The 25556-nt window shown below is 36.3% G+C and overlaps 1 protein-coding gene across 2 annotated transcripts in view; it reads left to right on the top strand.

Moving 5' to 3' along the window:
- The window catches only part of LOC120460532 (receptor tyrosine-protein kinase erbB-4), a 147548-nt gene that overhangs the window by 31236 nt on the left and 90756 nt on the right, over nt 1-25556 (top strand). Inside the window, exon 1 of one of the 2 annotated variants that reach the window (XM_089132535.1) lies at nt 6383-6712. The exons of the other annotated variant lie outside the window; for it this stretch is intronic. Coding sequence (XP_088988661.1) covers nt 6409-6712 — 304 coding nt within the window. The 5' untranslated portion in view covers nt 6383-6408. Of the gene's footprint in view, nt 1-6382; nt 6713-25556 lie in introns of those variants that run through there. 2 annotated transcript variants of the gene reach the window in all.

Genomic DNA, 25556 nt, shown 5'->3' with positions numbered 1-25556 from the left:
TTTAGTTAGATATACACTCTAAAAAATGCTGGGTTATTTTAACCCAATTTTGGGTAAAATATGGACAAACCCAGCCATTGGGTTAAAAATGTAATTTAAAAATGTAACCCAATGGCTGGGTTTGTCCATATTTTACCCAAAATTAGGTTAAAACAACCCAGCATTTTATAGAGTGTACATTAATTTGGCCGAAATTTGTCCATATTTTACCCAAAATTGGGATTAAATAACACAGCATTTTTTAGAGTATATATCTAACTAAACATTGTTATATGAAGAAATGGCTATTTTATTTTGGACAATGGTTATATATGGACAATAAAATAGCCATTTCTTCATATAACAATGTTTAGTTAGATATACACTCTAAAAAAATGCTGGGTTATTTTAACCCAATTTTGGGTAAAATATGGACAAACCCAGCCATTGGGTTAAAAATGTAATTTAAAAATGTAACCCAAGGATGGGTTTGTCCATATTTTACCCAAAATTGTACATTTGGCCGGAAGGCCTAATAAGTTTTCCATTTTTAATTGAATACAGTTTTGTAAACAGCTCCATAGTTACAAAACATAAATCTATCTATATATCTATGTAGAGATTTAGGACAAGGTATTAGCGTCTACTTTTTTTTTTGGGAAGGCCAGATGGACAAAAAAAAATGTTGCTATTCTAACCCTTACTAAAGTTAAAGTCATAACTCTCAATGTTAAAAACAGACAGACACTCTGGGTATGTGGAGGGGCCAGTATAGGTTGGGCACAGTGTTTGTGAGGGGTTATAAATAGGGGGAACAGCACAGAAGGATAAGGGCAGAAAATCTCTCACTACTGGGTTATGTATATCAGTGACACTCTCTTCGGCCACAAGCACCACACACACCCACTGAGCGCCGGCTGCCGGGAAGCTGTCTCTGCCACTTTGGAACTTTGATACTGGCAAAGAACACAAGCATGTCGGGCAGCTTTGTGTAAGCACAGCTGTGTTCATATGATGATGAGCTAACGGCTTGTGGCTGTGTTTTCAAATCAGATATCTTGAAATGCACACACACGCTTTTTTTCTGGAGTGTGCTTTGGTATACTTCATCTGTAGCTGTGAAGTTCCTTTCCCTCTCGCTGAAACTGACAAGGAGTCATATTCAAAAGAAAAGAATATCTATGTTTAGTACAAAGAAAATATTCCCTCTTAACCATTTTTACATTTTTGTTTAAACTTTGAACTTTTCCTGACTTATTAAACTTACCTTCTGGGAAAACAAGAAAAAAAAAAAAAGAAAACGTTATTTGCTCTACTGAATTTATTACTTATTTTGATTGAAATATGTGGTAACACTTTACTTGAAGGGGTGTGCATAAGACTAACATGACACCTTACCATATTTGGTGACAGAAATGTGTCACCAAATATGTTTGTGGATGTTTTTGATTGCCATGTTATTAAAGGAGAACTCCGGCGTAAAATGAACCTTTGGTCTAATTACACATTGTTACCTAGTCAACGGTTATCTGAGATTTGTTTTCATGATGTCCGAATGTAAATAGTTTTATCTCTAAAAACAGTTTAGCCTATAATGCTAGTATAACGCTAGTATATAGGGCATAGAGTAATGACAAAGTTATTCGCGAAAACAGGACGAAGTCATCTTTGAAAAATAGTCTCTACCAGTCGATCTACGAATGCCGATCCAAGTGCGCTGAACTGTGCAGAATCTAATATGGTCCGTTGTTTTCGGAAGAAACACAAACCATTTTCTTCTCTCCAGTATGTACACTTAGCCTACTGTTCGCGTTCACTTTATCACCTTATTCACATCTCTCCAGGGCACTTGGATCGGCGTTCGTAGATCGACTGGTAGAGACTATTTTTTCAAAGATGGCTTCTTCCTGTATTCGCGAAGTTGACGTATAAAATATCTTCTTATTAAACTGTATGAACACTGACAAAGTTCTCAATGCTTCGGTTTGAATGTAGGGACCCTTATTATGCTACTGTGTTAGTGTGGGGCTATTTTGAGCCTTGTTAGTGGTAATAACAAACGATTTTTATTTGTCATTACTCTATGCCCTATATACTAGCGTTATACTAGCATTATAGGGTAAACTGTTTTTAGAGATAAACCTATTTACATTCGGGAATCATGAAAACAAATCTCAGATAACGGTTGACTAGGTAAGAATGTGTAATTAGACCAAAGGTTCATTTTGCGGTGGAGTTCTCCTTTAAAGAGACTGAAAATGCGATTGAACGATTGACATCCATCCATGCGTCCATTTTTATTTCTAGGAAAAAAGGCCTCTTCTAGGTCCACATAAATAATCATAAAAACATGCTTATGAGCGCCAACGCCATGAATGGTAAATAAAGATCACTGGACTATTAATGAGGTACTTCAGCAGCATTATCGCGGAGATATGAAACACTGGCGGAGGAATGAGGCCTTTGGGAGCCGGAAGATGACTGCCACATCTTCTGTAGATTTATTTACACTCTGAACGGCTGCCAGCTTCTGTTGCCCAGGCAATCATTTTTTTTACAAGAGGCCGTTTGACTAGAACTCCTCGTAACTCACGCTCAGTCTATCAAATCAATAAGCACCATGTTTGAATGTGATTTAGAGAGGTAATTAAAGCTGTTAATTGTTTTCATTACTCAGACTTAGCTGACGGCTGTCTGAGGAGTTTTCAGAAAGAGCTTTGTGTCTGTCTTCAGGACACTTGCATGGGATTTTTTTTTTTTTTTTGCTCAGTTTGAGAAGATGTTGTTGCTGGTCTTGTTAGTTGGGTGATAGTGATTGATGTTCTCTTTTCTTGACATCAACCACTCAACAAAGCTGATATCAAAGCATACCGTAGAGTGCTTCTATCTATGAGCTTCTATTTCCATATGATGAAAGCGTATTATGACCAGAGGCTATCAAGCTCTTGTTTGCTTCCTGTCATAAAGAGTGATAGGGTTTGTTCTTTGGGTCTGACTGTGTTGTATAACCCTGCAGGATCCGTGGAAGTTACATAGATGGTTTGCGAGTGGCCTACAGTGATCCTCGTGGTGACCCTATTCAGTGTGACAAAGCTCTCTAGAAAAGCTTCAGCGGCCACATCACAGCCAATGGCATCTTTTCATGCTCTGATGCCTTGAGTGGGACAAATGAGGGTGACATTGAGCCCGACTAATGCCAAATCTTCTTTTAGATTAAGTGTCAGGTCTGAATCTCAGCAATTCTCAGAGTTCATAACTGTTCTAGTTTTTCTCCGATGATCGATTCACCTCTTAAACCTTTTCCACTGTTTTCGGAAGCTACTTTGAAAATGTAGCCCAACAAGCTTGAAGTTACTCACAATTGAATGCAGGCATGCAGATTTTGGGGGAAAAGTAATTAGATTCTGTAAAGTGTCTAAAAAAAGTACAGTAAAACTAGGGATGCATGAATGTATCGACCAATAATCGGTATCGGCCAATAAAAACAATTATTTTTACTATCAGACAATGGGCTATATGCACGCATAAGTTCCGCATTTGACGTAAGGATGCTTGTCCATTTCCGGTTGTGTAGATTAAAGCGGAGGAAAACCAGAGAAAACGGGATTATGGCAGAGTCTTCAATATTTACTGTCCTCCCGTCTTTGAAACGAAACGTACATACGTTTAGATGTAATTTGATATATAGTTATGTTTATTTAATATAATTTTAAAAAGAAGCATAAACACAACGAGGGGTGTCTGTTTTATCTGTTTTTGTGACTAACGTTTCTTTAGTATAACCATGGAGTATAAAATTCAATATAAATTCTCGGTATTGCATTGGACTCTACGATCGGCGGAAGTTATCGAGCATCCTTAATCCTTCACCGGAAATAACGCCGTGCATAGAGCCCATTGACCCTTCGCTAAGCCCCGCCCTCCCTAGTTACTGTTGCTACGCCTGTCAAGCTTTCACGGCTGGCACATCTATTATAGTGTGGATGCATCGATGTCAGACATTCCCAATGAGATAATTAGTAATTTTTGGCGAACATGTAGCCTGGATGCCAGCCCGAACTCCGCCCACAACATTTTTTGGTGGGGAAGTTCGGTCTGGACTCAATCCATTGAGGAGTAATTATGATCAGGCAAAGTTTGTTAGTTAGCTAGCTATAAAACACAAAATATGAACTTATTTACAGTTAATGATATATGTTTGACTAAATTTGAGACTGTCTTGAATAAAGTGTTTGTGAAAACTACCTTATGCAACTTAGTTGATCCTGGAACAAAATTCCCATCCAAAAATGAAGTTCTAACCCTATCCTTAAACCTAACCCTACCCACAACGAATAATGGGAAATAATGGGTGAATAACACTGATGTAGAACCACTTAACCCTTGTTGTAAGCCTAAACTTGACATAAACTGTATACTTGACCCTCAAATCCACTTCTTTTGCTGTCAGGAATTCAAGACTTGGGTCTGAACTCGTTGTTTTGGTGCCACTGATTGCATGTGAACTGTCAACCCTAAATTAACACAAAGTCCAGACATTATTTAAAGCCTCATGTCAGAACATGCAGTTCTTACTTTGCTAAAATGGTTCAGTTATATGCACTTTCAGGTTTCAGTCTTCATTCTGTTTTGCTGTTGTTTTATGGGAAATATTACTGAATGTCCAGCACGATGATGAGTTTCAGTCCATGTTGCTTTAACTTGTGTTACACAACTAAAGGCAAAGGCAACACGCACATTTTCCATTTTATCAAAACACAAACATGCAAACTTACTTAGTTTAACCCAATGTTCACTGGCTATGTCCCAATAAAACCCAATCTCAAAATAGCTTGTGTTCAGTTTCAGATAAATTATTCAATTGCATATTTTTCTTCATACCTAAAGACTTCAGCTGTGGAAGTGATTGATGAGGTGTGGTTGAATAATTTAGACTTTTAGGAGTCTCGTGGATCTGCCGACTGGACCACTGGCTCAAGAAGAGAAAAGATGAGAGGATAGTAGTCTTGAGGCTGCCAATGACAGAAGAAGACGACGAAGAAGAAAAATCTTACTCAGATTTGAGATGACAGACCAGCAAATGTGTTTTTATGTTTGTATTGGAAGCACGCAGGCCATTTTCAAATCTTAGCCAGAATTTGTATGTCTGCATGAGAACCAACGTCTGTGAGGATTTTCGTGATATAGCTATACAAAATGTCTACTTTCACAGTGAACAACACAAAATACTTTCTTTTAAAAGGATGATCTCATCCACCATATGGGGTTGCAGATAAAAGTCTGAAACTGAAGCAGACTATGAAATCCAGTCTCTTGCATTTTCCTATAGACAGATTGTCTCTTTACCTTTAATCAATGATTCTGATATTCTGCTGCGATTTGTCTTAGGCTTGCTAATGTGTAAACAATTATGGTTATTTAAAAACAAATTACTCATTCGGTTTTGAATGGAAAGGTAAATGTTAACTCATTAATTGGAGAGCCCTTAAAAAGACAATAGTTAATTGCAGCAATTTGCATTTGGTATTGCATGAAGAAACATAGACATCGAAATGCTCTTCAACTATGATGCATGTCCAAATTTATATTGGCTCATGCAATACATTCTTCTGGCAGATTAACCAATCAACGTGTTCTTTATGCAGTCACACTTTCAACTGTGCCTTAAACTCCAGTTTATACATACTGTATGACATCGCCCAGCCCTACTTTTCAAAAAGGCAATTACATGCCCATCTGAGCCCACCTGAAACAAAAATTCAAGGTAAGTTAATGGCAAATGGTGCAATAAATACCTATTGATATCAATGTTCATTATAGTCTGACATTTATCCATTGGTATTAATTGCACCTTTGCCATTAACTTACCTTGAATGTACCATGGAATTTAATTGTTAACCTATTCCTCAACCTCTCTCTTAACCTTATGGCATGATTCCCGACACATTCGTACGCTAAGTATATCTTCTGTAAGTCACACTTTCGTAAGGTTGGTCTGGACCTTTCGTAAGCTCTCTCTTGGCATAGTTTGAGCTCAAGACGCTAGTCGCCGCCACTGTGCAGAAGTCTTTAGAAAGTCAAACTATGGTATGTTGACAATGTTGTGGCTTAACAATGATTTTATGGACATTTTGAGACTAATAATGAAATATGTTTGCACAGGCCTATTAATGAAGTTGACTTTATTTGTTATCAGAACTAATATGGTGCTAACTAACCTAAGCTATTTCGCAATGTCACTAAAGTGTTTAAATAGGCAATCAATTTGATAATGAAAATCTGGCAAACAATTTGTGTAGGACCTATTTGAGTTTAGTTTAATCTAAATTGTTGTGCTATTGGAGCACTGGAATGTTTTGTTAGATTTAGGATCCTTTATTTTGTAAGGACTTTTATTTTGACAGTTGGTGAGAATGTTTAAATAAAAAGATGGCCGCCTCTCACTTTTTCAAACATAAGAAAAGAAAAAAAGGAAGCTTTAGGAACGTACAAGCATACAGTTCTTTACTTTGCTATCGAAACGCTATTGAATCAATTGAACCCTACGTGGACATTAGTTTGACATTTAAGTTGTGCCTTTTAACACCCTTTCTTCAAACAACTACCAATTGTTTGTTGGATTATTGGAAGCCATCCTGTCTAATACTACCAACCAACCAAACTGCCCGCTGCCTGCCTTGCTTGGCTTATCAACCTACTACCTGCTGGAATTCCATCTCATCCATCAAAAAAGGTACAATTCAAGTTTGTTAAAGAAGTAAACCAATGCGTCCCAGCTATCAGTGGTCCACCATCACAATTTGGCTCTAAATTGCTAAGATCTGTAAATAGGTTAGCATGATTTCCTTGTATTGAATCAAAGACGGCTCCGGCTGTCTATGCTATAAATGTTACTGGATTAATTTCAGGAATGATTCATTTGCATTGAATGTGTTCTTTCTTAACGCCGTAATGCACCTTTGCGTGAAGTGGAATATCGATTCCTGAGAAATCGATCTCAACTAATTCAGCAGCTTCACTTGGGACAGCGCCTTTGTAACGTCGAATGTAAGAGGCAGCGTCTTAAGATGTTCCTAAGGGACACTTGGGGAACACACTTGGGAACAATAACAACTTTGATAAGATTCTTCTTAGCGCACTAAGAGTGAGCGATCGGGGAATATCGGGGAACCGGGCTCAGTTCTTTATAGATGGCTATAAACACGTAAAATACCTTGAATGGAGCATGGATTCCCTTCTTTCCTATATTGTCTTGTTATTTTTTGCTGATTATGGTGACTGAGTCAGCAATAAGAGTCACTGTAGAGATCCATATTAATCATGTCTGTAGGCCAGCTTTCCTCACGGTTCCACTAATCACGTTACTCTGAGGATGGAGTTAGGATAGAAAAGACATCCTGGTTTAAGTGAGGAAATTCATGGAAGGATTGGAGGGCAAGGTCACTACTTTGGGAATGTCCTGGGAGCTCAAGTAATTGATGCTCTCAACTGAATGCGGTGAGCATAAAATGAAATGCAAAATGACAAAGTTCAGCTCGGTTTTTATAAAATGTGAGTCGTGTTTGACTGCAAACCTCAGCACAATGCTATAGTTACAAGCTTGACATAACTCCATTTTTTTTACAATATATTATGTCAAATTGCATTATATGGCTGCCGTCGCATCATCCAGGGGGTTGAGGAGATTCCCCCTTCCATATGTTAAGTGCATATAAATATAACGAGTTACTTAGTGAAATATTGGAAATATTTGCAAAAGAAAAAAATATATATGTTTAGATATGTAAGATATGTATAGTTTTGGACCATTTCTATTTATATTTGAATTTTAAGAATATATTTAAAGTACCATTACCTGATATTAGTGTGAAATCATATATCATCAGAGTAATGAAAGAAAATCTCTGTTTATTTGAGATGTGACATCTCGCCTTTTCAGTTAATGCATCATGACCTGACATTTCCCCCGATCTGTTTTCAAAACATTGAATCTGTTAATATGGCCTCTCTCATCTCCATCTGTTCAGCGGCATCACGTATGCACTGTCACTGCTGCGGTAAAGGATGCGAGCGCATGCTGCTTTTTACTGGGTTCTTGTACTTCCATCCACTCTCTTAATGCACAGGCACATCGAGGGCAAGCTGAGCTCGGTGTCCTTATCCACAGCTCCTTCAGATGTTTTTTCTTGCCTTTGTTTTTCTTTGGTGTCTGGTGAACCAATGGTTGCTAATTACCATGATATGAAGCAACCGTAACTGGTCGCAAACAAATGTTGTTTGCCAGTTGGGAGTTCTTAACCAGTCCACATGCCAATAGTTTCCTTGGTGAACACATGTTTCCATAAACACCATGGTGGTTGTAAATAGTGATGCTGGTCCACAAGCTAGACCAGCACCAAACAAGCAGCAATGGTAAAATGCAAAATCTCTTGGTTAAATGTCTTTTGTTAGTTTGGTTTTGGACTTTTTCTTTTGGATTCTGGCAGCTGTGTAACACATTTGCATCCATAATTCCCTGGCAGGCTGTTATGCCACTTTGCACTGTGGTCCCATTGCATTTCAAACAGATACCCAGATGTAGATTGTGTAGTGATTTGTTTGGGAAAGGGAGTTAATTATTGCATGTGCGCTCATCTTATTGGACTTTGGAAATGTTGTTCTCTGTAATACCAATGATTTAGAGTTTTTCAAGAGGAAAAAATCGGAAGAAAGACTAAAGAAAAGTCTTAAAATCCAGTGGTAATAATGATACTTACTTTTTTTACCCTTGCAGTTATGTTACAGTAATATATTATGTTTGTCATATAAAACCACACAGACAAGTTGGGGAAATGCATTTTATGACGTATTTTATGCTGTTTGCATGTATTTATTACATTTAGCTTTATTACAAAATCGCAATTGCTGATGCCAGAGGAAAGATTCAGTTACAGTTTGAAAATGGCTGGTATAGTATAGGAAAGATAACAAAATATATTTACTATGAATAAAGTGCTTATAGACTTTGGAGTTGCTTCCGAAATCGCATACTCTTAAGTAGGTACATAATTTGAATAAGCTTGCGTATGAATGTGTGTAGCATGAATGTAATAACCATGTTGGCGTTATCATGTGACACGCCAACATCAATTGCGTCGCATTACCGCCATTTACAAAGTCTCTCCCGTGGCTTTATGGGATAGTTATGAATCAGAATCTCACCGGAAGTAGTAGAACATCCAAAGACCTGGTGTCACCTACCGTTTTTCGCCTACTATATAGTATGTGATTTCAGATGTGGACCTAGTGTAGAGGACTTTTAACTGTTCAGAAGTTGCTCCATCAGACACGAGAGATTTCATTTCAGTAATGCTTCAAGTATGATTTGTAAGTCCGATGTTTTTCCTAAAATTCCTCCAGAAATGTCTATGACATTGCTGATATATCCTGTAGACACACTGCCGCTGTTTTTTTTTTTTGTTTTTTTTTGAGGAAATTGAGACTTATGGTAAACGTCTTCATTTAAGGTCATTGCTGTCTATTTAGGAGATCTCATTTGTAAATTCTCCTTCCTGTTGGTGTTTACGCTTTAAGCACATCATTTTTTGTTGTGTGTGCAAAGAGGTTTTCTAAAAGGTGTCTTTTTTTCTTTTTATTCTACAATAGGTAAGGTTACCATTTCATTCTGTCTCCTTGGTAATTTCCACAAGAAAGAGTAGGCCACTGTTATTCATTACAAAGGTATCTAAATGTATTTTCTAAAGACCTGTGCTCAGAGAAGTAGAATCATTCAACGCCCAGAATTAAAGCATTTAGGGAGAATTCATTCTTGCACTTACTAGCCTTGCTCAGAATAACTCAGAAATTGTACTATTTCTGCATTGTATACAGTAGTACAATACCATTCAAAGGTTTGGGGTCAATAAGATATCTTTTTTTAACAGATATGAATACATTTTCTCATAAGGATACTTCATAGCAAAATCCCCAGTGTTAAATTAACACTGAAGCAGTATTAAAATTAATGAGATAATTAATTGATTTAATGAGTTAATGAGAATAGATTAATTGGGTGATGATTGAGTATTATTGAAGACACCTGATGGTGTTAATCTGGTTGTTATAACTCACTCATATGCAGCAGCCAAACAAAATATAAAGTTAATGATTTAAGGGTCAAGAGCCCAACTAATATGAACACTGATCACCATAATGGTGACTGCAAATTACGTTTTTTTTCTCCTTCAGTGATTCTGCTTGTTATGTGTTTTCAATAATGCTTAATTACCAATCATTTATTCACTTAATTATCTCATTCCATGTTAATTTAACACTGGGATTTTGCTGTGTTTAAATTGATCAAAAGTGACAGTAAAGACGTGTATAATGTGATAAATGCATGCTTCGGCGCAATAAGCCAGTTTTGGGATTTCTAAACGAATAACATGGAGTCGGTGGATTGAACTCAAAGATGTTTTTGTGAGCTTGTCTAGATCGGTGTTTTGTGGGATGTTTTGAACAAAAAGCCATTCTGGCCTTTGAGCCACATATGATGGTAAATGATACTGTCTGCCTCCTCATGTCAGAGCTTCAGGCACGGTCAGCAGGGCCAAGCAACACCAGCCTGTGGAGAAAACAGCAGAGGTCACCGTCTTCCGGAGAGAAGAGTTAGCCATGAACACAGCTGATGTTAGTCACAGCAGGGAAAGATCAAATCTGTTCAAGTTTTACATTTACTTTGGAATTCAGTGGCTTAAACATCCATTTAAAATTTTTTAAATCTAAGGGGCAGGGATTTATCTTGCTTTTTTTTTTTTTTAAATAAAAGAGCATTATCAACAAACTATACTAGAATCCACAAGACAGAATTCCATTTATGGAATAAATGATAGATCCACACAATTTGATGCTCTTTATTAATTCTAGGACTAATTATGCAACAAAAACATTCAAAAAGAAGGGGATAGGAGTTCAAGCTTGTAGCTAGAAAATCACCAGCTTGATAAAGAGTGTGCAGTTATTTGAAAGATTTTTTAATAAAAGGATCTCTTACATTTAAATCAGATTAAAGGACAGCTTTTTTATTAACATACGGATCTTCAGAATTCAAATAGAACGTTAAAATATGCAGCCATGGAGAATATTTTACTTTGAAGAGCAGTAATGAATCATCTTAGAGATGATAAAAATGGGTGTAGAAACTCTACAAAGCAAAAGCAATGACAAACAGCAACAATCTGCAAGTACATGTGCCACTTAAAAACTCCAAAGACCGCACAAGTCACCCTACACCAGTGGATTTCGGCTTAATCAAATCAAAGACATGATTATATTTCAGCAATTGGAACATCTTGTTATTTGTCAGTCACCTCATGTCAAATGTATGTTTGAGAATGCATCACTGAAGAGTTGCATTAGAAGTATATGAACATTTTGTGCAGTAGTGCATTGCATTTATTAATTTAGCAGACGCTTTCATACTAAGCGAAATGAATTAATTAATGAAACGAGCGATTCATCTTAAAGCTGCAATAAACACGAGAAGTGCATGATGACCCAATTACAGTACAGGTTTAATTCAGCAAGTTGCATGCATTATTTTGTATATGTTTAGCATTTTTCATTTAAGTTAATTTCCATAGTTTAGTGCTAAAACTCCTACAAACGTGTCTGTTATGCATATATTAATTTGTTATGCCACAAACTGAGTATTTCTAATCATTTTTTATGCACGGGGTAATTGAAGTGAATCCACATTAACACTAAGCAATGTTGCTTTTAACTTTGTTTAAACGACTGCAACATCACTTTAGTCATTATTCATGGTCTTTTCCTGACTTTTCCCACCATTTTGCGGGGTCTTCGCTTCTGTAAGCAAATTACAGTGTTTATGTGTGGCTCGTGTCACAGTATTTAAGCTGTAAACACAGCATTTAGTAGTCCTTTTTATCTCATTCAGTGCACGGTTAAGTTGCTTCTTCACAGGAAAAGCCCCGCGCGCTGACCTCTCCTTCCCCTTACACTCGTATCTGAAATTAATTAGCGGTTGAGGCGCTATTATCTTGCCTCTCTTTTTACAGCTTAATTGACTAATTATGAAATCAGCAAAGTTGCAGTGCAACAGTGCTGGGTTTTGGTTTGGCTCTTTTGTAAATGCACTCTTAGGAAGGCCACTTTGTGAGAATGGACATTGGCTAATTAACGTCTTATTTTCACACTGTGTTCATGGATTTCCTGCTGTTCTGAACTATTAAACACATTTGACCTGCTACTGCGCTTTCTCAGATTACTGTCAGTGCCAAGTGACCCATCGCGAAAATCGTTCCGACAGGCTCAGATACAAACACAATAAACAAAGTGATGCAAATGAATCCGTTGCGCCTCAGGACAAGGTCATACATGTTGATAAAAAGTATGGCGGGATGCATAGAGAAAAATTCCTTTTATCGCAAGTTTTGAAGAGGTTTTTGAAGCTTCACATGAAATGCCGTTATCTGATTTGATTGATATTGTTTTATGCATGGGTCATTTCAAATGACCATTGAATGAATCTGAATATATTAAAACCATCCCTGCTGCTGAATCAATGCAATTCCTCTAGGCTATGAGTTGGAAAGGAATTGACCCCAACCTTAGATATATTTTGGCCATGCTTACTCTATCCAGTATCCTTGATTATGTTATCAGACGGCTATTCAGTTTGCATGCCGTCTTATTATTTTATTTCTGTTATTTTTTATGTTGTGATATACTATGAAACGTTAGGTAGTAGAATTTAAAAAAAGAAAGAATTAAAGATTTTAAAGAATTAAAGAATTAGTACTTCTATTCAGCATTGATGCATTAAATTGAAATTTTTGACATTTTAAATATATATTAATATATAATATATATAATAATATATATAAATACAGAAGATTTCTATTTCAAATAAATGCTGTTCTTTTGCACTTTCTATTCATCAAAGAATACTGAAAGTAATTGCATCACGGTTTCCGCAAAAAAAAAAAAAATCAACAACTCAGTTTTCAACATGTTTAAAAAAAGCACCACACTGTAAAAAAAATATTGTTGGTTTAAATTAAAAAAAAATAAGTAACTTGTTTCCCTTAATTTATGTTCATTGAAATGGAAAAATTGAGTTAATACAATGAAGGAGATTGATTTAATCATCAGAAACTCAAAAAAATATGTTATCTGAACTACATAAATTATTTAACTTGATTTTATAAAAGAAAAAAAAATTGTGATTACAAATCATAAAAATATTTTTTTACAGTGCAATAATAATTAATAATTGAGCACCAAATCAGCAATAGAATAATTTTTAAAGGAGTATGAAAATTCAGCTTTGTCATCACATGAATAAATTACATTATAAAATATATTAAAATATAAAACAGTTCTTTTAAATTATAATAATATTTTACGATATCACATTTTTGAGCTATATTTTGTATAAAATAAATGAAGCCAAATGAGTGATATTAACTCAATTTAGCAGAGAAGAATGCAAGTTTTTCAAAAAGAAGAAGATGTGAAATTTGCGTTTGTTTGTATATTTATCTGTTTGGTTTAGAGTAACATGTTTGTGAATGGCTGTCAGTACTGAGGCCAAACATTCGTGATCAATCACACATTCTCAAATCCTCAAAGGTCACAATGACTTTATTTCAGCTGATGCTTTTCCCTCCTAAAGTCGTTTAGGCCGAATATGATCACATTTAGAGCTTCTTGTTTGTAGAAACGATAATGGAAGACCGTGTGTTCAGGAAGTGAAGGATATAGAATGAGGAAAATGGACATCCAGTTGATGAAGTATGACAGGAAAGTGGGATGTACATGATTTGTGTGGAAATCTTTTACAACCCTCGCATTGTCCTCTAAAGGATGACTTCTCCGGGCTCTGGGATGACATGGCTAGAATGTTAAATAAGCCTGGAGGAGTTTCACATTGTCACACTGTCACTGAAGCATCTGGATGAAGTTAATCTTGAGGGCCATTTGAACAGCATTAGCCTGCTGAACCCTCCAAGCGGACTGGCTTTCCGTCTGAGTTGTTTTGCCCGTACTGTTCCGTGGCCAGCTAACACAACCTCAAAACAAATCTTTATTTTTTATTATTTTTTTATTATTATTATTGTTATTTTATTTTTATTTATTTGTATTATTTATTTATTATTTTAGTTTTTATTTTTTCATTTATTTTATTTAATTTTTTGTTTGTGATTTATTGTAATATTTTAAGAAAAAAGCGTAATTTTATGAGAATGAAGTCATAATATCCCAAGGCTAAATTTGTAAGCTTGAGAAGTCATATGCATAATAATAATGCAGTAAGCATGAAGTATTGATCATTACATTGGTTTTACTACAAGGTTTTTTTTTTTTAGGCATGGCGTCTTGTGTGCACAAAACCTTTGTCTAGTTCCTTATGCTTTTTTTTTCTTTTTCTCCAATTCAAGATTTCCAACAGTCGACTAATCCAGATGTTTAAATATTAAATTTGTATCCGTCCGAGTCTCAGTATGTGCTCATTGATTCATCCCTGCTGGCAGAGTGCAAGCAAAATGAGCTTCATGCCTGTTTAAATAAAACATCCCAAATAGCGTATGTTAAATCTGGACGTTATCTGTTTTTTTGGGTGACAGGCAGAGTGTCAGGATGTTTGGAAAGGATGAATGGCAGGCAGTATGTGCATATGTGTATTTGTGTGCGACATCGCTGATGGGGTTGGCTGTCAAACTGTTTATGCAGACGGAAACTGATAGTAATTTATCTGCATCATTCACTCTGGTGCATCTAAATGGCTTGCAGTATTTGACTGCTATCAGCATCTGTTACATGCAGCTCCCCGTGGGCAGGTGTGTGCCTCAACGCTGGGTGTGGAGATACTTTACAATAGATGTTTTACAGGCTGATTTATGCTTGAATGGCAGGTAAATGGAAATAATATATGATATTTGAGGAAAAGGCCATTGACCCATTCATTGAGGATGTGCTACAATGTTAAAAATATATAAAAGCAGTTATATCCATTTGTATACTGAACTGAAATGAAAGCATTATATATATGAAGAGTTCAGATGCAAAAGCCTCTAAGTGCCATTTGAAATTTTCTTCTAAAATTGTCATTTTTATCAAGCTTGTATATTTAAGTTCAGTAATTTCACTTAAATGGCAATGAAGATTACCTATTAATTGTCATTTAAGTGAAATTACTGAACTTAAATACACAAGCTTGATAAAAATGGTCAGTCTAGAACAAAATTTCAAATGGCACTTAGAGGCTTTTGCATCTGAACTCTTCATATATATATATATATATATATATATATTTGTGTGTTTAATTATTATGTTACTTTAAATTGAGCGGCATTTTACTGAAAGATAAGCATTTGCTCTATAAATGTGTATACACGTGCAACTACTGAACGTTTTATAGGTTTTACAAAATAGTGCTTTTAATGTGTAATACAAACTTGTAGTCTGTGTTTTAAGCAACAATTATCTTTAATGGTGACTTAATAGATGGAATAGCTCTCTTGATAATTGCAACATCTCTCTATTAGAGCAATTAGTGCACTGTTATAACGTTAACAAGAGCGGAGCAAATTAGCAGTGTTGTTATGAGGTGTGCGTGCTCTCCTAAACGTGGATGCCTGGGAGCAGTAATGAGACGGCAGCTTCTCATGGCCTAACTAGTGTTGGCAGAGTTGGTAACAATTTAGAAATTGATGCGCCTGCAGATGGCCAGGCTTCCAGCGAGAGCCAGGAGTGTGTCCGCATGGTGTTGGAATGGCATGGTATGTGTCTGTGAAATCTGTGAAAACAGCAACTCATATATTGCTTTTGTTTGCACAATATCAATGGGCATTTAAAGGGATACTCCACGTTTTTTTTTTCTTTTCATATTAAACTATGTTATTCCCTTAACTAATAGGAGTTAAAACACACCTCTGTCGTCTCAGTGCGTGTACTCAATCGCTCTGGCGCACGAGACACTTTGATCACATTTAACTTACCCCAGTTCGTTCAATAGGGGCCAAGCAGAGAAGTGACCAAACACCTCCATGTTTTCCCTATTTAAATACAGTTACACAAGTAGAGTAACTCAACCAAGAATGGTGACACAAAATAAAACGTTGCACTTTTCTAAGCGTTTAAAGTGTATAACTATAATTAGTGATGCACCGATGTGAAAATTTGTGGCCGATACCGATAACCGATATTAACATTGCTGGTATGGCCGATACCGATATTTACCGATGTCGATATCCCTGTATAGAAAACACATAGCGAGGATTAGGGCTGCATGATATTGGTAAAAAATGACATTGTGATATTTTATTTTTCTGCAATATATATTGTGATATAAAAACAATTTCACCAGATTTCTTGAATTGCTCTATTTGGAAAGAATGAATCATTCTAGAATGACTGGGGTAGTTTTGTCATGGAGTAAATCCGCAGAAACTAATATTAATAGAATGTTAACAAAATTTGTTAACATTCTATTAATCTATTAACCTTACACTTTACAACAAGGTTCCAGAAGACCACAGCAAGTAATTGGGAGCACTTCGACTCTGCGCATGTATATCTATGGACTCGGCGCAGTTCACGAGTGATGATATTACTACGCCGAGTCGAAGTGCTGGATGGATGGATAGATATATGATTTGGAATGTTTCAAATCTTCTGTGGCCTTATTTCTGTTGTCTTCACTGAATGTTTTAGGGTGCTGCAAAACCTGATGAGTAAGTTCAACTCAAACCGTTTGAGGAAACCGATTGCCTTAAATCATTTAAGTTTATTAACTCAAACAATTTAAGCATAAAAAATATTTGATTTGTTTACAAGTAACTCAATAACTTATTGTTAAGATAACTTGGGTAAATAAAGTTAATAGTACCAATTAGTTACTATAACTTAAATCTATGAAGTACACTGTAAACCCGAATAAGTTGGCAGAACTCAGATCACTTTTAATAGTATAAACTTAGTTAGCTTTAAAAGCTAATCTGCTGACATTAGAAACGGTATGTTATAAGCACTTACAAGCACAGAAGCACTTGCGGTATGAGCGTAATAATATAAAGGGGTAATTTGCTCTTAAATCAAGCTGAATGCACCACTTATCATGGTAAAAAGCCAACATTAACAGAAATTCTTCTAAATTAGCATAACAAAACATTAATCACTACTAAATCTCACACTTAACATTAATCTTACACAAAAAAAAACGTTATATTGCACTTAATTTTAGCATTTACACACTCTTTCGAGTGCCATCGGCAAAGCATGCTGGGAAATAGATATCCCAGCCGTTTCATAAAACTCAAAACAATGAAACGGTTCAGTTTACTTAAAATATATCGGTTCTGTGAGCTTGAAAGAAAAAGAAAGTGCTAAATACTCATAAAAATTAATTTGACTGAACTAATTCGTTGAATTTAAGTTTGTCCTACTCAAACCAATTCATTATTTTGACCGTTAGGGTTTACAGTGAGTGTCAGGCTCTCCTGAGAACTGAAATGGTTTTTTTTTACACTTGTGCCGATATACACTATGGACTTTTAATGATGTAATTAGAAGCAAAACATCATCAGACTGCTGATGCAGGGATAAAGACTCTTTGACCGCTTTGTCCCTTTTGGTGTAACGCTGGCTGGTTTTGCACATGACTGCGAAGGATGTTCAAGAACGTTTCACTTTGATTGCCTCTGGGTTTCTCTCATGTACTTGCGCAATAATAGTATTAGCTCTTCTTTTTCCATTAGGATAATCACTGTGCTTAGCTTCTCATTCACAATGCCGTTCTCTTGAGGGGATTGCTGAGGTTTCGCTTGTTACGTTAATGTTGTAATTACATTGGGAGGAATTTGGTTGATTGCTGTCATAAAGACATTGTTTGCCTCGAACCACAAACCTAAAGACGGGTTTACATTAAATTCCCTTTAATAATATAAGGAAAAGTTGGGCTGTTTTAGACACACAAGGGAGCATCTCAAGGTCATATTGATGCTCTCACCTCTCCAGTGTGTTAATTCGATTTAGGCTGACAGGTGTGTTCAGATGGACATAGAAAGTACAACCAAACACTTGCAGTTTGCGCAAGCCAGCATGTAACACCGGTTTTATTGAACTATAATGTTTGATTATGCATGCCACACTTCAGTTTTCACCTAGTTTAAAACTATTGTAGTCCATAAGTCTTTTTTTAATAGTTTAATGATGTCACACAGGTGGTGGATAACTTATAATAATCAATAATACAATACGTGTGTGTGTATATATCAAGCCCTCAAAAGTGAAGCCAAAACGTCTCGATCGCCCCCCAGTGGCCGGTTCTAGTATAGGTCATAAACCCCGCCTCCCTATGTTATTCAACGGGACGTGAGACCAACTAAACAATTAAATTACACTTCACATATCCTTTTTCCAAACATAGTTTCTGTCATTTACTGTAGTTTCGTTCAAGTTGATGTAAATTCAAGAGTTTGTTTTTAAAATAAGTTTGTGTTTAGTTAGTTATATGATGCTATAAAAACGGTGCTGTGACATCATGATTGACTGCTGTGATTGACAGGTTCTCTGTGCGAAGTAGTCACTGAAGCACCAATGACTTTTTCTCATAATGTTGACTATGTGGTTAGTGGTTGTATTTACCTTATTTTAACGAGGTATTGCAATCAACAGACACCATTGGAGAGGAACGGAGCCAACAGAGGCCACTTAAGAAAAGTGCGGGGCGTGAGCTTGCGATTGATTCTGCGAGAGTGAGGGCGGGGCCTTGATTTCGCGGCTTTACTTCCTGCTCACGACTGAGCATGTCTGGAAAATGCAAGTCCCAAGATGTCAGCGCCATATCGAGACATTGGCGGCTCCAGTTCTCACCGATGGAAAAGAGCGAAGGGGCGTCGTTCATCTTTTATATATATATATGGAGAGTTCAGATGCAAAAGCCTCTAAATGCCATTTGAAATTTTCTTCTTTAATGATGAGTTTTATCAAACTTGTATGTTTATGTTCAGTAATTTCACTTAAATAACAATTAATAGGTAATTATCATTGCCATTTAAGTGAAATTACTGAACTTAAATATACAAGTTTGATAAAAATGATCATTAAAGAAGAAAATTTCAAATGGCATTTAGAGGCTTTTGCATCTGAACTCTTCATATATATATATATATATATATATATATATATATATATAGCAGTTAAAGTGGGATTTGGCAGGTGGGGGAACCCTCAAATTTTGTGTAAATGCAACAAGGAAAAATTACTCATCACGGGACAATATATTGAGTATCGGGGTATAGCAATACTTTTAAGTGTCACTTATTTATTCCCCTCCTAAAGCTGAACTAAGAATGATAGTCATTTCATTTTCGTCTGCGTCAATGAAGAAAGTAAACATAGGATTTACTGATATTTATATGTTTTATGAATTATTTTCATTAAACAAGTTAATTTACTCAAGGCTACCAGGTCAGTATTGCCACCTTCTATCAGCTTTGGAATTTGAAGAATAATTTTAAATAATACAAATTATTGGCTACGTTTAACGCAGTTCGTGGAATTGGCAGACGTTCCCTTATGGTATATTCACACCAAACGCGAATTTAATTATTTGTGTGAGTAGATTACATTCAAAGTCAATGCAAAGACGCAAATAGATGCATCAATCGCGCCTGACGTTGCGAATGACACAAATTGGGCGACGCGTTTACTGCAAATCTCTTCCGTGCAAATTGAAAAATTTTAACTCGCGTGAATGTTTAAGCGTCTAACTACGTTGAGATTAATTAATCTATTACTTTATTAATATATCTGAGGTGCCGGAACACAGTTCCAGCCCACTTTGACCCCTGTATATAAATATATTATGTCTCAAAAAAAAAAAAAAAAAAAAACCTGAGAACTTTGCTCATTTCAAAACACCACTGTTTTGAAGCTGCTTTATACATTTTTCATTGGTTCATTCAGAAGCTGCTTTTCTGTATAAATAAATTGTGACTCGACTTGACTTGACTTTGTACCGTGCTGGTATTGTCATGGTTAAGGTTACTGTAGCAGAGGGGCATGTGGGTTCATGCCTATAAAGAAATATCATGTTTTAAAAAAAAAGCATTGGTTATACTCTCGGGTTAGTGTCAACAGTCCCCAAGCTATGGCGAGATTTCCAAGGTCAGAGTCGTGTTCTCCAGGGAGTCATTACTGCAGCCTGTCTTCTGTGGGGCAAGATGAATGAAGCTGAGCTCAGTGTACTCATCACCACCACATCAAGGCCTTCTCTATCAGCGCTCATCTGTGTTTCTCAACTGCTCTTTAAACTCCCCCTCCCAGCGTTCACCTCACCGCACCGGTTAAGCACCTGTTTTCGGTCTGTGTGTGTGCGGCCTTTAAAGCATTTTCAGGTTTATTCCTTTGCAGTTGTGATTGAGGCTGTTGGTATTTCATTTTCTAGGAGAAACACGGGGAAACAATGAGATAAATCTACTCACCGTCACCTGCAGTCAAATGTTTTGCATCCTTGACTTTCCTGCAGGGAATAGCATCAAATATGCACAAGTAAAAGCGTTGGAGGGAGAGAGCGATAGGAAAAAGAAAATCTTTAAGTGAGCTGTTGCATATCTTTGAGGTGCGAAGTGACTCTTTCTTTCAAAAGCCACCCCCATGTTCTCCTGCATCCTTGAAAAAGGGAGGGATACGGAGAAAACAGACTTGAGGTGAGCAGGAACGGCTGCCCCTTTTGAACAGGACACTTGCTTGACAGGTTTGAGTGGGCGAACAGAAGGTTAGGCGATTCTTTTCACTATTTTCAGCCCTGGATAACCGATTTACCTTTCTCACATCTGTACTGCCGCTGTACTGTACTTTTATTTTTTTGAGTGCTTAGTGTCATAGAGGGTCTTTTTACATGACTGGATTTCTGCTTTTGAAAACAGACGTTGTAAAAGACTTGCTGCAGAAACGAAAGGTTGAAACACAAGGTGAAATTGTGTGCGTTTGTTGGCAAACTTTGTATTTTTGAGGTTTTAACGCTGTAAAAGGTATTCTTAAATAACTTGGCTTATAAATTAATGTTTACTTTTTATTTTACAGTGATATTGTTACACATATTAAATGTACTAACCATAGTAATAACAGTCAATTATTCGTAATTACATTAAACTAACCCTCAACCAAATCCCAAACCCTATAGTAAGTACATGTAGGTAATTAATATTACACAGTACATAAATATATAATTGCACTGTACCAATGACACCTTAAAGGAATAGTTCACTTTGAAATTAATTTTTGATATGTTTTAGCTTACCTCAAGGGCATCCTAGATGTAGGTGTCTTTGTTTCCGCAGTATTTTCAATTTTTGATATTTTTAGGTCAAACCGTTCTTGTTTGTCAGTCATATAATGGATGTCTATGGTCACCACCTCAAAGATGCACAGAGAAGTCCAAATTAAACATGATTTAATGACTCGTAAATGTAAGTACACATTGATGGCCTAAGACACGAAACGAGCGGTTTGTGTGAGAAAATGAACAGTATTTATATTGTTTTTACCTCTTGTAACCACAGCCACAAGGCGACCACGCCCTCAGATCACTTGGACGTGGTTATAAGAGGTAAAAACGATATAAATACTGTTCGTTTTCTCACACAAACCGCTCGTTTCGAGTCTTAGGCCATCAATGTGTACTTGCATATATGAGTCCTTAAATCATGTTTAATTTGGACTTCTCTGTGGATGCTCTTTGAGGTGGTGACCATAGACCTCCATTATATGACTGATAGACACGAACGGTTTGACCTAAAAATATCAAAATTGAAAAACTGCGGAAACAAAGACACCTACATCTTGGATGCCCTTGAGGTAAGCTAAAACATACCAAAAATTAATTTCAAAGTGAACTATCCCTTTAAAACAAAGTGTAACCCTTTATTTTAAGGTTGTAATTAAGCTATACATTGAAGCTCTGAGTGATATTAATTCAAATGTAGGCTACTATATTATTATACACGGATAAAGGACATTTTTAAATAAAGTGTTACCAAATAATTTATCATTTTGCTTGTGATGGAGTAAAGAGTATTTATGGTGGTCATCATATGGCATTTTACATTCAATTCTCGATTTGACAAAATCCCGCCGTACATCGATCGCAACTTCCGTTTCATGTTGACTTTAAGTGCTTCTTTAAGGGGATACTGATACTAACCTTTTATATTAATATTTCATGTAGCGTGTTCATGAAAGAGGGTGTTTCGTGGTTTGTAAGGGGGATGTGCTCTAGTCAAGGGCAATCAGTGTGGCCTCAGCTCCCTTGGAGCAATTTGAGTCAAATGTTCCTCTCATGGACATTGGCAATGGGTTGAGGAGCTGTGGTGGTAGCAGGTAATGATGTCTGAACCAGTACTCCCCTGCTACATATTCAACAACAAAAACAACCACCAATGATGTAACCCAGCAGTTTTGATACGGAGACTCCAAATCTTTAGAAAAATCCACTAAATTGTTATATTTTTTTATCAAAATTTCCGTGGTCTTTCTGTTCCAAGGGAGGAAACAGCTTAAGCTGATTGTGTCAAACTATTTGGCCTCGTCAGAAAGTCAAAAGCAGATCTAAGAGCCGTCTGAGAGATCCATCACGTGATGCCGATGCCTGACTAACAGGACACGTTGGGACCTGCTGTAAATCTACAGTCGTAAGTATTGAGGATTCTGTCGGCCTCAGTCATAAATTGATCCACACTCCTCACCTGCTTTATGAACAAGAAATCACTCCATTAAATGAGAAAAAGAGAATCGGCTCCTCGAGAGCGACCACTCAACCCTGCGAAATGACAAAGGGAGCTGCAATAAACTACACTCTAAAAAATGCTGGGTTGTTTTAACCCAATTTTGGGTCAAATATGGACTAACCCAGCCGTTGGGTTAAATTTTTACATTACATTTTTAACCCAACATTTCGGGTTTGTCCATATTTGACCCAAAATTGGGTTAAAACAACCCAGCATTTTTTAGAGTGTATGATTCAGGCAAACAAAGCGTTTAATGACATACTAGAATACTCCCATGCTGATATAAGTGAGGATGTCTCAAAAAAATCACAAATGAGAGGACTCTAATATCTTACATTTATATACTTTTTTCTTTTTTAGGTTCACTGGAGAGCAAATTGAGACTTTTACTTAGCCTATATTGCGCAAGAAACACTTCTTATTGTTATCAATGTTGAAAATGGTTGTGCTGCTTAATTTTTTTGTCCAGCATCCTTTAATATACAGTTCAAAAGAACATCATTTATTTGAAATAGAAATCTTTTGTTAAAGTTTAGTTGTACTGTACTGTCAAAAAGTGTTTTTTTAGTAAATGTGATTTATTTGTATAGCCTATATTGTAACATACACCAATTTAAATGTGTTTAACTTGACAATTTGAATATTAGGACAGATTGGGGAGATTATTATTTATTTTGGCATTTTTTATTTGCTGTTTTTTAGTATTCATATTATTATTGATTTACTGAGACTAACCATGTAAATATTTGCTTTTACAACAGTTTAATTAAATTGCAAATACATTGTAAAAAATAATATTTTTAAGATTTGTGATCACAACATTTTTTCTTTTGTCAAATCAACTTAAATAATTTATTTAGCTGAGATAACTTATCATTTTGAGTTTCTGATGATTAAATTAATCTCCTTCATTTTATTAACTCATTTTTTCCAGTTCAATCAACTTAAAATTTACTTACTTTTTTAAGTTAAACCAATAATATCAGTAATAGTCTCAATTTCAAATCAAATTGATATAGTTGATATTGATAGAATAGTATGTTGTATATTATATATTGATACTGACAAGTTGATATGTCTAAAATATATCTAAGTTGAAATATATAAAAGTTGAAAGAGTTGCTAAATCCAAATGATATACTATTGGATTTTAGGAAAAACATCTGAGACAAAGTTGGGATGAGTGGGAATGTGCTCAAATTTGGAAAAGCACAAAACAATTATTATAAAACATGAATTCCGGTCCTTGATTCTCATTGGTTGAGGCGGGTTCGAAGCCGTTGTAAATTAACAAACATACACCTGTGACCGCATTACATTAGCATTACTGCGCAAATGTCGTTTCTGATTGTTGCTGCATGTGTTGCCTGGCAACCTCTTTGGAACTACATTGCTCGGCGGAGGGATACATGTGCTATAACGTTATGTTTTTTGTTGCTAGTGTTTATTTTTGTATTAATTATTGCAAAGAATATTTTAATATAATAAATAATAAAATTTATATTTTAATATTACAAATAAATATTACAAAGAATATTTGTATGGCGTAACTTTTTTTATAAAAGCAACAGCCCCTTCGCTGTTCTAAAATCACAGTAAATCACGGCTTCGCGGGTCTTACTGCTTTAATAACCCATTCTACGGAGCCACTAAAGGGACATTGTAAGGCTTGCTACAATAGTCTGTTACAGTACATCATTTCACTTATCACGTGACAAGAGTAAGGAGAGGTGACTGACGTTGTCAGGGGATTTGGTGCACAACGAATCCAACAGATGGACTTCGTAGAATCCGCTCTCTCCTTTCCAAATTCTGACTTCGGGCACATCCCTCGACACTTTTAAATAAGTCTCCTGAGCTAAAAAGCAAGTCCTGAGCATTGTTTTCTGAGCTAGACTGTGTGTGTGTGAGTGGGTGGGTGGTTGTGTGTGTGCAGCAGTTTGATTGGGTGTAATGAATTGAATCCTGTTCTACAATTGATTAGCAACAGTCGACCTGTGGAACTAAAGCATCAGCAGGACTGGAGTCCATAATCCTCCGTCCTGCTCTGCAGTAATTGAGGTATTACACCTACGCAAGAGTGAGAGTGGAGAATAAGATTATACTCCTTATCACTTGTACTCTAGCAAGTGAAGTGGTTTGGGCTAAAAGCATCTGCTAAATACTGTTACATTTTATTTATTTGTAAAGTACATTTAAAAAGACCATGCTCCATTCCTGATTATTGACTCTTTCTGCGAGTGACAGAATTACACAAGACCCCCTGCATTAAAATCAAGGTTGGCTAGGTTTTGAACATGCTTATTTTTGCGTATTTTCTCCTTCAAACTGCAGTGAACCAAAAAAAAACCTCCACCGTCACCAATCCCGCCAATGTTCGGGGTGGAGCTTTTCATGAATCTTGCATGATTTTTCATAAATCTTCATGCTTTTGCAGCTCATAGTTGAACGCTGCCAAATAATTATTAGAATACACATGTGGCACAGAGAGCCGCACACACATAAAGCACATAGAGACACTCACAGGCCTCATGGGAAAGCTGCCGAATAATGAGAAGACACCTCTGGCAGCTTAATTACTGCACACATCTGTCAGCATCACACATGGAGCAGGTGCCATCGCCTGAGACAAACTTCCTTTCAGTGCTTCTGATATTAAAGAGAAGAGTTTCCCTGCTCGACTTTGAGAGAATTTGCTTGCTTCTCTTGCTAGGATTATCAAAATGCAAGCATCTAAGGGGGCTTTTACACTGGGCTGGATATGCTGAGGTCCGAGCCCGA

The sequence above is a fragment of the Pimephales promelas genome, chromosome 6 (assembly GCF_988280905.1).
Source record: "Pimephales promelas chromosome 6, fPimPro1.hap1.1, whole genome shotgun sequence".
NCBI lineage: Eukaryota > Metazoa > Chordata > Actinopteri > Cypriniformes > Leuciscidae > Pimephales > Pimephales promelas.
This window is presented reverse-complemented; position numbering and strand designations above follow the sequence as displayed.